Source organism: Micromys minutus, assembly GCF_963924665.1.
Source record: "Micromys minutus genome assembly, chromosome: 16".
Classification (NCBI taxonomy): domain Eukaryota; kingdom Metazoa; phylum Chordata; class Mammalia; order Rodentia; family Muridae; genus Micromys; species Micromys minutus.
The window spans coordinates 49495330-49511410 of NC_137985.1; the positions used below are offsets into that span (position 1 = coordinate 49495330).

General features: G+C 43.3%; 1 protein-coding gene across 8 annotated transcripts in view; it reads right to left on the bottom strand.

Moving 5' to 3' along the window:
- Positions 1 to 1143: 1143 nt before the first annotated feature.
- The window catches only part of NEO1 (neogenin 1), a 141825-nt gene continuing 126887 nt past the window's right edge, over positions 1144 to 16081 (bottom strand). For 4 of the 8 annotated variants that reach the window (XM_080930662.1, XM_080930661.1, XM_080930660.1 and 1 more), the window contains 6 exons: positions 13961 to 14199; positions 13375 to 13467; positions 10320 to 10478; positions 6652 to 6915; positions 4373 to 4509; positions 1144 to 3599 (listed from right to left, as the gene is read on the bottom strand). In XM_080930662.1, the coding sequence (XP_080786788.1) occupies positions 3516 to 3599; positions 4373 to 4509; positions 6652 to 6915; positions 10320 to 10478; positions 13375 to 13467; positions 13961 to 14199 (976 nt within the window). In that variant the 3' untranslated portion in view covers positions 1144 to 3515. Of the gene's footprint in view, positions 3600 to 4372; positions 4510 to 6651; positions 6916 to 10319; positions 10479 to 13374; positions 13468 to 13960; positions 14200 to 16081 lie in introns of those variants that run through there. The other 4 variants (XM_080930665.1, XM_080930664.1, XM_080930663.1 and 1 more) reach the window with 2 other exon arrangements.

Below are 16081 nucleotides of genomic sequence, written 5' to 3' on the forward strand. Positions count from 1 at the left end.
AGGCACGGACATGGTTTTTAAGGACTCTGTGAGGCAGGCAACTCTTTTAAGTGTACTCCAGGACTCCAAAGGGGCCCAGGTATCACAACACTAAGGACCAAATCAATTTGAGGTCCCCACAAGGTAGGGAGGGACTTAAAGGAAGCCTCCCAGTAGGCCCTAGACCTTATCTTTAGGGCTATTTGTCCATTTATCCAAGAGACAGGCATCTACCTTGTCAGAAACTGTATATACCCCGAGACAGTCAGAAAGCAGCAAGAAATTCTTGTTGGTATTGAGACCATATGCTTGCAGAAAGACTCACAGAGCCATCACTGGAAAAATGCGCCTACAGTGCCATCTAGGGATGCAGAAGGGATAGCTCAGGTGATCGATGTGTCAAGGGATGCAATCTCAGGAGCAGTGTTCCCAGGCTGGAGCAGCAGTATATCTGGTACCTACTTGTCTGTCTGCAGTAGGGATGCAGAGGTAAGGGCAGGCAAGCATTCTTGGAAATTTGGGGACTCGGACTACCCCGAGGCCAATCTAGCACCACTAACTGGCACGGTGGGCTCTATCTAGGTTTCCAAGTACAGGTTGGCAGCAGAGTCGATGAACACAGGGTAGAGGGATACTGCGCTCTTGATCTAGCCCTAGCTCCGTCATAGGCTAGCAGATGTCGGCGGGGGCATGGGTGGGTGGGCTGTGGTTGCTGAGATCATCACTATTCCAGGCATGGAAAACCAAAAGATTTCAAGAGTGGAACTCAGCCTCTCCAGCATAGGAAACTAACTCAGCATGACGCTGTGCACCTCAGGGCAGCTCTGTGCTAGGTGCTGTTGCAATTCCTCGGACTTCCTTCCCCCACCCCAGCAGCAACAGTGGGAAATAGGACTGGAAGAAGACACACCTTGGGGCTGGTGGTCAGACTCTTCTTTTATTACCTGCTGCCTCTGTCCAGACTGACATTCTGACTCTTGTCTTTATAGCAGTGAGGGCCACGGAGCAGTTGTTGGCAGCTGGAAATAGGAGTGCCTTCCCCTGCCCCACCAAACTTTTAAGGGAAAGAACTTTTTGACCAGACCAGTTTGATTGGATTAAAAAAGTGTATTGGATTTCCAATACTAAATAAAAACATGAAATTGTTTTTAAAAAGCCATAGAGTTTTACAGCATCAACTACAGAAAAGGCCAAACAAGCATGTACAGAGCCCAGTCCCAGCAGTCCTCCGAGCCCCTCAAGCAGGCAGCAAGGCAATACCATTGTTCCACACCCTCCTGAAGGAAGCTGCTGAGCCACAGCTCAACCAGGACACAAGACACACAATGGTTTAGTTTCCAGAATCACAGGAAAATATAAGACATATTAAATTGTGAAATGGTGTAATACAGAATAGCTTTGCATTTTCTGAATTTAAAAAAAGTACCCCAACTTTTAAGTTACTTTATTTAAAAATACATCCCTCCCAGCCCCATCGAAATTCTGTGGCAGTATCCAGGTACCAAGGCCCTGAGGTAACAGAAGTTGTGGGGTTCATGGGAAGGAATGCTCTAAATACCTAGCATGCTCTGTGGGCAAAGGCTAGACAGCTTCTGAGGAATCTAGCCCTCCAGGAGGCCAAAATGCTAACAGCTTTTTGTAGGACAGTCAAAAGCACACTGGTTGTCCCAGAGCTCTGCCTGGTGCCGTCATGTGACCAGATAGAAGAGCAACAGGAATTAGATCACTGCATTTTTCAAATTCCCCACCCACAATCATACAAAGAGCTCATCTTGTTGAAAGTAAAAAGAGTAAGACCTAAAAAGGGTAAAATAACCCCAGTTCAAGGACAGGTAGGCCAGGCTAGCCCCTGGTGGTCTGAGTAGTCTCACTGGCTAAGGAGCCCAAGCCCAATTTATTTTCTATACTGTCTTCCAGGAATCTGTTGGAGAAGATGATGGCTGAGGGTTAGTCTTATACTTTTCATTATACACTGACATAAAAAACTAAAGTAAAAACAAAAAACCCCAACCAAATACACACCTCAGCTTACCTCTTTAACACTCTTCAAAGTCTTCTGTGTGTGGCTGAGTCCTCAGCACACCTGGGATCTCCTGTTGCCTTATTCTAACTGGGATTTGGCTGAGCTGCTGGGATAGATGAAGGCACCTGCTTCTGCTGACCCTCTCTCCACTATCTCTGTCATCTGCTCCTTGCAGAATTATGTCCAGAAACATGTGGGGAAGCCTCATGGGCGCCACACTATCTTGCCTCTTATCCTGGTTGATGTTTTTCAGGAGAGCTTCTGCAATGTGAATTTGAGAGCTGCCTGGCTGAGGACTGGCACCCAGAGAAGCAGGATTCCTATTGGAATTCCTGCCTTAGCTTTTAACCTTCCAAAGAGAACCAATAATAGCAGCACAAAGGGAGGCTCTACCCTGTGCTTTCTAGCGTCTCAGAGCAGAGAGTCAGGTTCTGGCTCTAATTGGCATCCATCTCTCAAGCAATTAAACATACATCGATAGGGACCTCAGTGTGGACACTCCAAAAAGGAAATGACCAAGATACCAGGGCAGCTAAATCATCAAAACCACCCAATGTACAAGAATTTATAACCAGATCCAAACAAAACTCCAGTTGCTATGCAGTGACACAAAGATGGACATGCCAGGAAAGGACACTAAAGATGCTGCTTCCATTCTCTGCAGGCTTCTGGAACAAAGGACCTTGACAGAAACATTCACAGGGCCTCAGAAGCCCCTCCATTTCCTATTCCCAATCCCCAATCCCACCCCAATACTGAATCTGCACAGAAAGCAACAAACAAGTCTTTTCAATGTTACGTTTCATTCAAATAGATCTGTAATCTCACAGTGATGAGAGGAGAAAGTCAGGCCTTTAATAATTATAATAAAAAATAATAAAAAAGCTTACAAACAGCAATGCAACATGTCCTCCCCTCAAAGTGATGGATTAACAGCTGGCAGAGGATGCAATGTCTCAACTAAAAAACAAAAATGGAACCCAGAACAAGCCGGTGCCTGTCAATGGTGTCAACCTCACCGTCGATGACTTTCCATAAGTAACTGGAAACAGCAGTCAAGTGTCAACTGCTTGCAGAGCACATCACGGACTCCCTTGGCTTCTGATAGTGTTTTAAGGTAAAATAAAATAGGACACAAAATTGTACATAAATGCCAATGTCTACACTCCATAAAAGTGATGCAGTTGCAGCACAAAGACACAGCCACTGACCACAAAGTAAAAGGCAGGTCGAACTTCTTGCCTCTTCCCTGGACACAAAATTTGGCCCCTAGTGCCCAGTCCTGCAGGCTATCAGCAGGCAAAGGGAAGCTGCCTCGACACAAGCGTCATCCAGGCTGACCAGAGAAGGCAGGTGGCTATGCCTAGAGCCAACCCCACACGGAGGCACTGGCTGGTTTGCTGGCTCCTGCTCTCAAGTGCTGTCCTCTCGTACTCTGTACAATTCCTTGTTTTCAAGGTTAAGTTCCAAGACTTCTAGACTCAGACTTGGAGTCATGTCCAGGTGAAGGTCATCAGGCTGTTGTGATGGCATTTAGGTCCTTCATTAGTCCTTCCAGGTGGGCCATCTCTTTGGTCAGCTCATCTGGTTCATAGCTCTACAGAAGGGAGAATACCATTACTGGGCATGATCTGAGGAGCTGTCCAGAAAGGACAGCCCAGAGTACCAAGTAGCCCGGCCAAAACTGCTCTAGGAAGCTGGCCTACTGAAATGAGGCTAGCTCCGTAAAATCAGAAGTAGCAGGATGTACTCAAGGTCATTAATAAAGACAGGCATTTCTTGACAATAAACAATGCCTTTCTCCTGACATACACATACTCCTCCTCAGCCCACAATGACCTCACAAGGCAGAGGCTCTGTTCCTTTCCTCTTCTAGATCTCTGTCAGAGCAGTACAGTGTGTGTGCCCTGCATCTCTGGGCTTAAGCTTCCTCTTTAGAGAACCCCACATCTGGAAATGCAGGCATCATTTATTGGGATTTGTACACAATCTTAGGCACTTTCATTTCCAGCAGCATCCTCAGAAAAGGCACAATGGAGCTCAGGGGTGAGAGAACATGTGTGTACTCATAGCGGGAAGAAGGCATCACATAGAAGCGACAGAAATGAGAGGAAGGATGTGTATAACTGACTTTGATGAGATGATAAAGCACGTTAAGACTTATCAGAGTAGGTCTGACTTCAAACCAAACCCGTATCACATTCCACAGGATGTGAGGATGCTCCAAGGACACCTGCTTGCTGAATGATTACATCTGCTTTAATTCTATGGTGGCAAAGACCTCAGTGTACACAAAAGTACAATCAGCTAAGAGCATGGAAACTGCTCCCTTAGGTCATCTTGGCTAAGCTGAGGGCCCCATGTACTTACACTCTCGGAGTCTTCCAGCATCCTGGTGGTCTCCTGTACTTCAGGGGCACTCGGAACAACCACGGGCATAGGAGGCCGGCTCCTTCCTAAAGTCCCGATGGAGGCTGTTTTCACTGAGTGAATGTGATGGTTCAGAGCTGAGGGGCAAAGGGCATTATTAGGTTGTGGTTAAGGTTGTATCCCCTAGACCTCGGTAGTCCACCAGGGGTGAATGCTGTTTCAATGGGAGGGATGCTTACAGGCCCAGACAAGGATCTTCTCTGAAAAGTTATTGGAGCAAGATGAAAGAAGGCAACAGGGCATCCAAGAGGCCAGAGAAATATTCCACTGCCTTCAGAAAACTAGTATTTTCTCCCAATGGTTTTCAGAGGATGGTGAGCCACAGACTACTCAAAAATACCTGGGAGTAAAAGTTCAATCATTATGACACTTTAGGTAACATATGTCTTTTTAGTGTGTTTTATTTGTGTTGAGGGTACACACAGCAACATGGGTAAAAATGCTGAGTCTTAGCAATGAAGGCAGTAGCAACAAGCTGTGAACCTAACCAGGGTCATACTTTTACATTTTAAAAAGCCAACATTACCCTTAATGAAGCGATAAGAAACTGTTTTATTAAATCTTAACTCTCAATTACATGTATATAACAAAATGCAAATGTTTTTGCTGTATACCACACACAGAACCATCTTCAAGAAGGAAACCATGAGAGACTCACTTGCCAGCTGAGATTCTATCATTTAACAACAAAACTTTTAATTCAAAGGTGATTGACGTATGGGTCATTCAGATACTTTCTAGAAATGGAAAGAAGTGGGCTACGACATAGAGAAAATATGATGGACACTGCCAATGTTAAAATCAAAGTTTTCAGTGAAAATTACCATTTTGAAAACTTGTTTCTGTTATCTGACTGTGAAAGCTTCTTATATACAATGAATGTGTGACTATTTGGAGGATTTTTTAAGTTAGTGAATCAATATCTTCCAAATGTTCAATGTGTGTTTCAGTGTTATACATCCACAGTGCAGTAAATCAATGCAGCCTTGTGAACCAGCGTGTGCAGAGTCCATGAATAGATTCCGAATTATAAACCAATCTTGAACAGGCTACAGCTTGATGAATTTCCCATTGCATAAAAAAAGAATACCCAGACTAGGCTTGGTGGCATATACTGAAAATCCCAACACTTGAGACAAAAGGATTAAGAATTCTAGACCAGTGTGGGCAATAGAGAAGCTCCCTTTTTCCAAAAAAGAAAAAAGAAAGTTCCTAAGTATCTAAAAGGTTATGAAAGTACACTGCCATTTGTTAACTACATATCTGCGAGGACAGATTTTTAACAACCAAAGCAACCTGTTACAGCAGATTGAGTGCAGGAGCAGATAGGAGACTCCAGCTGCCTTCTGTCAAGTCAGACACTTATAAGGTAAGATAAACCGTAAGACAATGATAACAGTTCACCAAAAAATGTGCTATTTATCTTTTAGATGAGTTACTAAGTACTAAAAATTTTCTTGTATTAATTCCTAATATGATAATTACTGACAGAAGCAAGATTGTTTTGGGATTTTTTAGATTAGTCCGTCCTCTCAGTCCTGGCAGTGGTCCTGACTCGTGTCTTTGGACTAGCACTGATCTCTGAAGAGGCTCTGAGAGACTAAAAACTCTGAGAACCACAGACTTATTCTGAAACAACAATAAGCAATGGGCAGAGTTCACCGCTGAGCTGTGAAGTACAGCAAACGAGCACTCACTGTGAGACTCCTGGTTTTCAGTCCTGGTCTCCATGGCCCTTCTTTAGCCTATGGTATCTTTTAGTGCTTCCAGGGGCTGAGATAGACCAACTCTGTTGTCCAAACCTATGTTACTGGATTTTAATACCAGGGATTCCACATAAAAAACAGTTCAAAAGCTCAGCCCTGATCACCATTATATTATGCTGTGGCTTGTATGTTTTCCCAACAAAGGGGACAATGACATAGAGCTTCTCTAGGTTCCTATGAAAACCTTGGAGGATTTTGCTTATTCTTTAAAAAGAGAAGAAGAGGGCAAGTGGCGGTGGCACACGCCTTTTATCCTCACACTCAGGAGGCAGAGCCTATTGATCTAGTTTAGAGAGCAAATTCCAAGACAGACTACACACAGAAACTCTGTCTGAAAAAGAGAGAAAGGGAGAGAAGGAGGAGGAAGAAGGCAAAAGACAACAGGGGATGAGAGGGTGGTATGGGAAGGTGGTAAAGACTTCTATCCCTCCAGCAGCTGCTCTCCTTACTCACCTTGCTGGGACAGTAATGGTGTGCTTGGCAGTGCAGGATCATAGATAGGAGGACCCGGGGGTGGGATTGCGGGCACAGCGAAGCTCTTCAGTGGGTGGGAAGGGCGAACATGGGCTGTGGGAAGACTCTGGCCCGAGTCTTCCTCTTGGGAGCTGGCCAAGTAAGAGGAGCTAGTAGCACCTTCAGGATCCTGATGATCAGTGCAGCATGTCTGAGACGAGGATGCTGGCATGGTGTCCGTGCTGGGGGTATTCCGAACAGATTCTACAGCAGGGGAGCATAAATGTTAGTTTATTATTAAAATATGCAGTTGTGGCTACTTCCAGGGGTTCCCTAAGCCTGTTCAATAAGCACTTGAGGAGATCAGTACTAGTCCAGAGGCACGCGGATCAGGACAATGGCCAAGGCTAAGAATGGATGAACTAATCTAAGAATCCCCAAACAATCTTCTTTCAACCAACTGTTTCATCTTTTCCCCAGTTATATACTGAGGTAGTTGTAAGAACTTATCAAGGAGTTCCAAAGACTAGTGTATACAAATTTTCAAATTGTAGTCTTAGAAACTGACCATTCACAGACAACCATGTCTAGTAATATAGGCTGGATAATACCTACCAGAAACTGGCTCTGTAGGTGAGGCCAATGCTACATGGACATCACCAATGTGAGTGGCTTTGACCTCATGACAAAAAAGCTTCACAGTAGTATGGGGGTCTATACACAAATGGAGACTGTGTCAAATGAATGGTGTTTTTATCCAGAACACAGGTAAGGGTTAAGTCTCAGAAAATACACAGAGGGAGAAGCTCCTGAAGGCAGCACAGTGGGGCAGGAAAAGCATACTGGAGTCAGCCAGTCCTATATTTTACATGGATAATACTAGATAAGTGAATCTGGCAAAGTCACTGGGTCTCTGAGTCTTAATTTCTTCAACTTCAAAACATGGAGACACACATAATTTATTATGTATAAATTTATATATTTATATACACACACACTTTATATATATATATATATATATATATATATATATATATAAAATGAATGAAGAGCTTAACATGGTGTCTGTACAACAGAGAGGTTCTTCTTACAGACTACTGAGTGCTTATTCTATACTAAGCATTTTGCATTTATTTCTCAGAGTAACTTGGGAAGCACTGGGAGGGTGAATAAGCAAGTGACCCACAGACAGGCCCAACAGAGCAGAGTTTGAATCCCTGCATTGACCCCCAGGCTCAGGTTCTGATGCCCTATATATTTCCTGCCTTTCTGTACCTGATGCTTGTCTCCCCCTGCAAAGCAGAAGCAGCAATGTCAGGGACTGAGGAAGATTTTCATACAGTGTGAACAGGATTGATCACATCTCACCCAGAAAGGAGACAGGGAGACCAGCTTGGGCGACAGGCTGCAACAGGTACTTTAAAGGCTTTTTCTGACTTTTTTGAGTTCTCAGCCTTAAGAGCAACCAACACATAAGCTATCTGCAGGAATCTAACCTACTTCCCTGCCTTTGTGAAAAAGCAATCCATCTGTCCCCTTGGGCTCTCAGTAGACAGAACAGAACACACTTTAACTTAAAGATCCTGGTGCCAGGGATGAGGATGAATGTCTGTGTGCTGCCCCCTACCCTAAGTGGGCTAGAACAATCTTGCCAGGTTCAGACACTTCTCATCCTCTAACGGCCATGCTGGGGATGCCACTTCTCAGCTTGCTCAGCCATCACTGAGCTGCTGGGAACCATCTGCGATCCAGGCCCAGGTAGAAGCTGGCTAGGAAGGGAAAGAAGAGGCTGTGAAAGTCCTAACCATCTCAACCAGATAACAGCCAACTCTGAGTTCAAAGACCTAATGGCCTCAGCAGTGGTTTACAAAGAGATGGCAGGAAAGTAAGCAAGGAAAGCTCAGTTGCTTGTATGTGTCCACAGCCCTAGCTACAGCCACAGACCATGTTCGCCTTCTATACTCCAGAGGGCACCAGAACACTGCTTTCTCCAAGGAAGATGCTCTTCAACCTTGCACATTAAACTCTAACTAAAATACTAGGCTCGGACTAAAATTTCTGCTTTGGTGAGAGGCCTACCCTAATCCCTTATCTTTCAGAGTTAAGATACACACAAACTTCACAATGGTCAAACAGAAAGTGCTCTTCTCAAGGCAAGCAATGGTAAATGCCCTGGGGCAGAGGCAACTTGGCCAGGCTCCAGTTCTGCAGGCCTCTGCCTAAGGCTATGAAAATAGCCTTCTAAGCTTGAACAATGAGATTACTTCTAGACACTGGCTTATTTTTCAAATAGATCTCTAATGAATCTATCACTTTATCCTCTCTGGGCATCAAAGAAAGAATTGTGTTAGTAATGTAACTTCTCTTCCTCACTTTCTGTCTCAGCATACACAGAAGAGAACTCTACCAACAACAGTAAACTACTTGGATGAGTGCTCAGTGGGAACTTCCGTCTTCTAATTCTCAAGCCTCTCCCAGTCCAGGGCAAAGGAGGACAGGGATAGTCAGACTAGGAAAACTTCCATACACTAACACAGTTCCTTATGTGAGGTTGTACGGGATGGATCCCTTAGCCTTCAAAATGGCCTGTGTGGCTGGACACAAAACTGTCTTCCTAAGAGCAGGGCAGGACTGAAGGGTTGCATTCTGACACTTGCTATTCTATGAGTTCATGCTAAAAGACAAACTTTGGTTCCCATGTAGCTAGCTGGAATAGTGATCTATTCCTAAATGTACATCTGAAACCTAAATTTGGAAGGAAAAAGTGGGAAGGCCAAATTCAGGGGTGGGTTCAAGCAACACCATCCAAACCAGGTGACAGTATTGGCAGTGTGCAGCACTAAGAGGTATCAGACAACTTTTCAGACCCTGGTATTCTGGGCGTATAAATGACTGACTAAAACTTGAGGACAGGGAGATGTTAGTAGTGGGGACTCAAACTCCTAAATATTAAAAGTAGAGGCTTTAAAAAAAATGGAGCTCACTAGAGTTTTTCTCATTTCTTAAAACTGCCAACATTTGGTTTTTGTCAGTAAGAAATAAATACTAGAAATCGCAGCTCAACACTGGGAGACTTAAACAAATCTGTAGTCAGTGGGCAGCAACAGTGTCTTTGATGAAGCCATGATTTTCAAATGAGGACATGTTTGTCTGGAAAAGCACTTAAGAAACACTGAAGACTGTTATGACACTTTCCTATATTTGGAGATGTCCCCTGTTCCCCTAAGGTGGCCCAGATGCCTTCTGAATGCTGTCCTACTTTGGTCCACAGGGCAGTAACCTGCACCTAATGACTGTCCAATATTACATTGACTGAGACAAAGGCAACAACTGGTCTCTATAGCCAGTGAGTAATAAGCCACTCTGAATAAGCTTCCCTTTCAAACGGGTTAGAAAAAGTGACAAAGTTAAGGTGTGAGGCCTATTGGAAGAAGAGAAGCTTGTGCAATTCAAGTCACTGCCGCTTTTTACTAAAATGCACCTTGCACTGAATACTTAAAGTCAGTAAGAAAAGCACAGTAGGTTTTACAGAAACAAATTGAATCCATCACAGAAATGTTATGATAAACAAGTAACACTGAACATTGGTAAATAGGCAAGTCCTTCCCATTTTCACTTGCCAACTCCTGGAATGCTTTCAACATCTGGGCTTAAGCCTCATCTCTCACCTGTAGAATTGGCCCTGTCTGAAAGGGACATGGATGTGCCAATGGGCCATGGGCTGCTTGGGTGGTAGAGATGACTGCGGGCTGGAGAAGCCAGGCTGCTGGAGTGGAAATGATGGTGAGGGTTATCGAGGGAATGGATGGGATGGGCACTAATCACAGCTGTGAATGAACACAAGACAGAGAGATGCTTAACATGCTTGCACAGACACATACGAGTCACCCCTTCCACCTCCCATTAGCCCGATCTTTAGCTTTTCGGTGGCAGGTGGCTGGACAATCAGACCATGAAACAGACGCCTTTCTTCTCCAGCTGCTTTCAGGGACCAGAAACTCTAGCAGGGTCATGGGAAGACATTGCAACTAGAAAAGTTGGCTGACAAGGGTCATCAGTTAGTCTCTGACCAAGACCTCCCCTGGGGCAAGAGAAGTAGTTTTCAAAGTGAGATGCTTCAGAATCAGTATTTTCCAAATTCAGGTTGGGGTGAAGTGGTTAAATTGAGCTTGACCTAGGAAGTGTAAATTGAAAGCATTCGTGGGTGAAAGAAAACCAGAATGGACTTGGTTTTCCTTTAAAAGCCATTTCAACAATTTCTAAATAGTAAATAAAAAGTGAATGCTTTGGTGGAATGAAGTTAGCTGGATGTAGACTTGTGGGTCTGTATAGGGTTTGGATCCTGATGTCACCAAGCCCATCTAGCTTTGCCCAGCATTTTCAGACCTAGGTATGTGGGTACCAGGTGCATGGCTCCAATTTCATCACAGGACCCAGAGCTCAAGGAATTCAAGCTTGTAAAAAAGGGCCACTGGGTAGGTTTCAAAAAGGTTCTCTCAAAGCCCTGAATGTATCCAGGCACCTATTTTCTGAGTTTTGAATGAGAGATTCTAACATCTACCCAACTGTTTGATCGTAACTTACATAAGACTGTGTATTCATACATGTTCCTTTCACACCCAAGCCAAGCCAACCAACCCACCCAACCAAGCCAACCAACTAACCAACCCAACTAACCAACCAACCAACCCAACTAACCAACCAACCAACCCAACCAACCCAACCAACCCAAACCAAACAAGAAAGAAAATGATTTCAACTGGAATTGTATCTTTTTCCCTTGACATATTTAATAAATCTAGAAAATGTTCAATTTTCTAAGTCATAGAAATAAGCCAGTTCAGGCAGGAATTAAGATCTTAGAACATACAAATTACTATCTTCTCACGAGTAAAAACAACCAAACCAAACCAAACTCAAAGTGAAATAGATTCATTTGCTCTTTATGTTTTTAAACTGGGGGTATTCATTTAGGGACCTATTAAAGTAGAGAAAATATATTTTCCCCCCTGTATGCTTCCAAGTTTAAGACTCTTTCTGTTATGGGCATTAAGCTTATGTTACTTTGTATAAAAATAATTTATTTTTAAGGAAACAGAGCCTTCTTTTTCAGAGCTGATCTACCTTTACAATCTCTTATCTTCTCTGACCGTACACTGTGAGGCAAGTGTGAGTGAGGGAGGAAAATGTGCACGCCTGCAGGTTCCACTGCACGTGTGGATGAGAGCCTTTCCAAATAGAGAATTCCATGGTTCCTGCTTCTGTGTATGTCCAGAGCTATTTTATCTCATCATTTGTTGGCAGAGATGCAGCTAAGTATTCTCTTAACTGCAAGACCCACAGAGCCAGTTAGTCTGAAAGGCCTATCTTGAAACAGAAGCAAGAGAAAGGACATAGTAGTCTGAAAATAATGGCTTATCTCGTTGCCTTTCCCTGCTTTGGAGACAAGGTCTGACTGACAGCCCTGGCTGCCCTTAAACTGAATTTTGACTCAGCCTCCTAAGTGCTGGGATTATAGATATTTATCACCATGCTTGGCACTTTTTGATCTTTTTAAAAAAAGATGAATTTTATTATTTTAAGTTTATGTATGTGTTTGTGTATGTAGGTTTGCACACGAGTGTGATGTTCATAGAGGCCAGAGGTGAAAGATCTCCCTGAAGTTGGAGTTGCAGTGGCTATGAGTGGTGGGAACTGAACGTGGGTATTCTGCTCCAACTACTGAACTGTCTCTTCACACTCCTCTCTTCAATCTCAAACGTAACATTTAACTTATTTTTAATTTTAGTTATTACAAAGAGAGGTCTAACAACATATATGCTTGACAAAATGAAGCATGGGGCAATAGTAAAAATGTTTTTTAAAAATTCCATGCTACAAATACGAAACAACTTTAAAGTCTACTAAGTAAGATAAAATCTCATAGATGCTTGTTAATACTGACCATGTGCAGTAGCCTCACACATCTGTATGATATTTGGAAAGCTCAGGTGTAGTCTTAAGAGGTACTTCCTGTTTCTTCTGTGGACATGCTGCTTGAGTTCAAGGAGAACACACACTTGCCTACTTCTGGGAGAATACAGATTTTTTTTTTTAAATTATCATGTGTATGCACAGAAATATGTATGCCACAGAGTACATGTGCCACAGTGCAGGTGTAGAGGTGAAAAATGCTTAGGAGTTCGTTTTTCCCTCACTATCTCACGGGAAGCACAGAACCAGCTTGGGTCCTTAGGCCTGCACGTAAGAATCTCTAGAACCATCTTGCTGGCTGGTTAGTTAGCTTCTGAATCTATCTATAACTTTAAAATGTCACAAGAATATTTAATTCTTATTTTCATGTGTATGGATGTTTTTGCCCTTATGTATGTCTATATACAATGCAGATGGCTGATATCTGTGGAGGCCAGAAGAGGGTGTCAGGTTCCCCTGAAACTGGAGTTACAGATAGTTGTGAGCCACCATGATGGTGCTGGGAATTGAATCTCGGTTTTCTAGTAGAGGAGCCAGTGTTCTTAAGCACTGAGCAATCTCTCTAGCTCAAGAATAACATGTATTATGAAATACAATAATGGTTTGGTATTTTTTTTCCTGAAAAGTGCCACAGTATTGGCAGTTGTTCTGTCCAGGAATCACGAGAAGTTAAAGATACACTCATATAGATATTTCCCACCATGACACAGAAGACAGGTAGCACTTGAGGAATGAAACGCTTCTACTTACGCTGGGGTGGCTGAGAGTCAAAGGGCATCATCATTTTTGGTCTCATTCCCCTCCTTCCAGCCAGTGTAGACATGCTGTCCTCTGACTCATGCCCTAGATATAAAGTGTGGAGGTTAGCAACAAGCATATGCCCTAGACCCCTGAGCGGCCTCCACAGTAATACATTTCCATCGGGGCGGGGGGGTTGGGATTCACTAACAATGCACCAGGACAAGGCATTTCCATTTATAGTATCATGGGAATTCCTGCTGAGATCCAAAGAGGATGTTATGATGGTGCACACTGTTTGTCAGTGTAGAAGCCTCTGGTATCACAAAGGTTCTGAATGCCACAGTGATATCTGGAGTCCAGTGAAAAGGACACGATCCAATGCACAAGCATGAGTTAGGCGGTACAAATGCTTGACTGAAGCCTGCTGAGGCTTAAAAAGATCTGGAAGGCTGCTCTTAAATGATACATAACTTCTCCCCTTTTATAAGAGCTAGCAATTGTTCATCAAAGGCTAAAAAAAATCCTAAGATACACATTTCTTTAAAACTAAGCTAAATCACCAAATTCAGGTAACTTTGCAAAGTAAAAATGGTACCTCTGTATGAATTCCGCCTTTGATGGATATTGCTATCCATGGAATTGTCAACTGGTGTGATATCTTGAGAGTTTCGAGGGATTGGAGTATCAGTCATGACAGGGTTTGGATCTGGAGACTTGTCAATAGGCTTCAACTCCAGTCTCTCATGATGGATCCATAGGTCCGGAGGCTTCACATCTTTGCAGTTGCCCTTGTACTTATGGGAGCCATTCACTGACTTGCATGCAGCTCGCTTCCTAGGCACAGAATTAAGGGTAATTTTAAAAAATATACTTCTTTTGAATATATCTGTAAAAACACTATGATTAAAACTGATTTTCTGCTAGGTGTGATGACATTAGTCTATAATCCCAAGTACTTGGGACAGAGGCAGAAAGATAAAATAGTGAAGATCTCTGTGTTCTACAGAGTTAGTTCAAGACCAGCCTATGCAACTTAGCAAGATTTACTCTCAAAATAAAAAGTCAAAAAGGGACTGTAGCTGAGTAGCAGAGTGTCTGTCTAGCATGTTGTGAGGGCCTAATACAATCCCAGTTAAAATAACACTACTTCAACCCAAAGTAAAACAGTAACAAACCCTGCCCTTCTGAGAGTCGCTTTAAACAAAGGCAGAAATGCAAACAGACCACCACCAGCAGCAAAACATCAACAAATCAGAGACAAAAGGTCTATTTCTGGAGAAAGCTAATCTGTTTTTGCTTTGTTCATACAGATACTATGCCAGTTTATTTGAATATTGTATTTTTATATGAAAAGATTGAGATAGTAATTAAAAATGAAACTTCAAAAACAGATGGCTCCTTTACAAATTTCTACTAGATGAAAAAAAGGACAAGAAGAATACAACAACGAGAAAATGTAAAAAAAAATGTATGGTTGACAGAGAAAGGAAGAGTTCATGTTCTAGGCTGACTCATCAGGACCATCCAGTGTGTGGCGTCAAGCATATGGTGACAGTCCCCACGGTGCTGAGTTTCTGCCGGTGCTCATTCACTCACGTTCCCATCCGGCAACCATCGGGCACCTTGTTCCTGTCAGAGCCTCTGCCCTCAGCACTTTTGGTCCAGTGATGAAAAGACTCTGAACTATTTTAAATGTTCTGAACTTACCTAATGCCAAGTGTTAGTCTTAATAGTTGGCGCTCAGATAGAGAGGAGAAATATGCAGAAGTGACTTTTATGCTGAGACGTAATGGGGTCAGTACGTGTTTTCCAAGTGGTAAAATCGGCTGTGTCAAGGCCCTGACGTGGAGCTGCAGCAGCCTCGTACACTAGAAGGACTGCAATTCCCAAGTGATGAGAGCATGAGCCATGGAGAGGAGCTGGGAACAGTGCTCGGCAAGAACCAGGCCAGATGGGCTCACAGCAGCACTAAGAATGTGAGCATTCCTCTCTCAAACAAGAACTCATTCAATGGTTTAAGCAAGAGAGTAAACAAGGCTGAGCTGAGTTAAAACTTTATTCCTACTATCGTGTGAAAAGTGGATTTGTGAGCTAGAGGGCTGAGGGACCCATCAACGCTGGCCTGTGGCAATGGACTGGGTGGGGGCAAATTAAATAAGAAGTAAGTGGTGAGGCCAAGGCTTCTGACCCAGGCTTATTCACAGTGAGAAGAGTGGACTAGAAAAAGTTTTACTGAAAATATTATGGATTGGTTTGGACATGTGTGTATTGGTTGCTCTTTTCATTGCTACAACTAAATATCTGACCTGAAGCAATTTAAGGAAGGGTTTATTTTGGTTTACAGTTTGAGGGAATATACTCCACTATAGCCAGAAGGCCTGGCAGTAGGGGGTTGTTGGTCACACTAAACCTGTAGTCAGGAAATAGACATTACACAGGAAGAGGGACTGGGCCGTAAACTCTAAAGGCTAACTAACCCCCAGGGAACACTTCCTCCAACAAGGGTCCATAGCCCAAAGGTTCCATGACCTTCTTAACAGAGCCACTCGCTGTGGCACACGAGTTCAAATGCAGGAGCCTGTGTAAGTGGGCATGTTTCACATCTACGCTGTATGCTGAGTTTAAAGAAGAAATGTGACAGAACCAGCAGGGTATGTATGTCTGGAACTCAGGGGCCTGGATGCAAAGAGAAATATAGTTGCTGGGAAGCTCATAG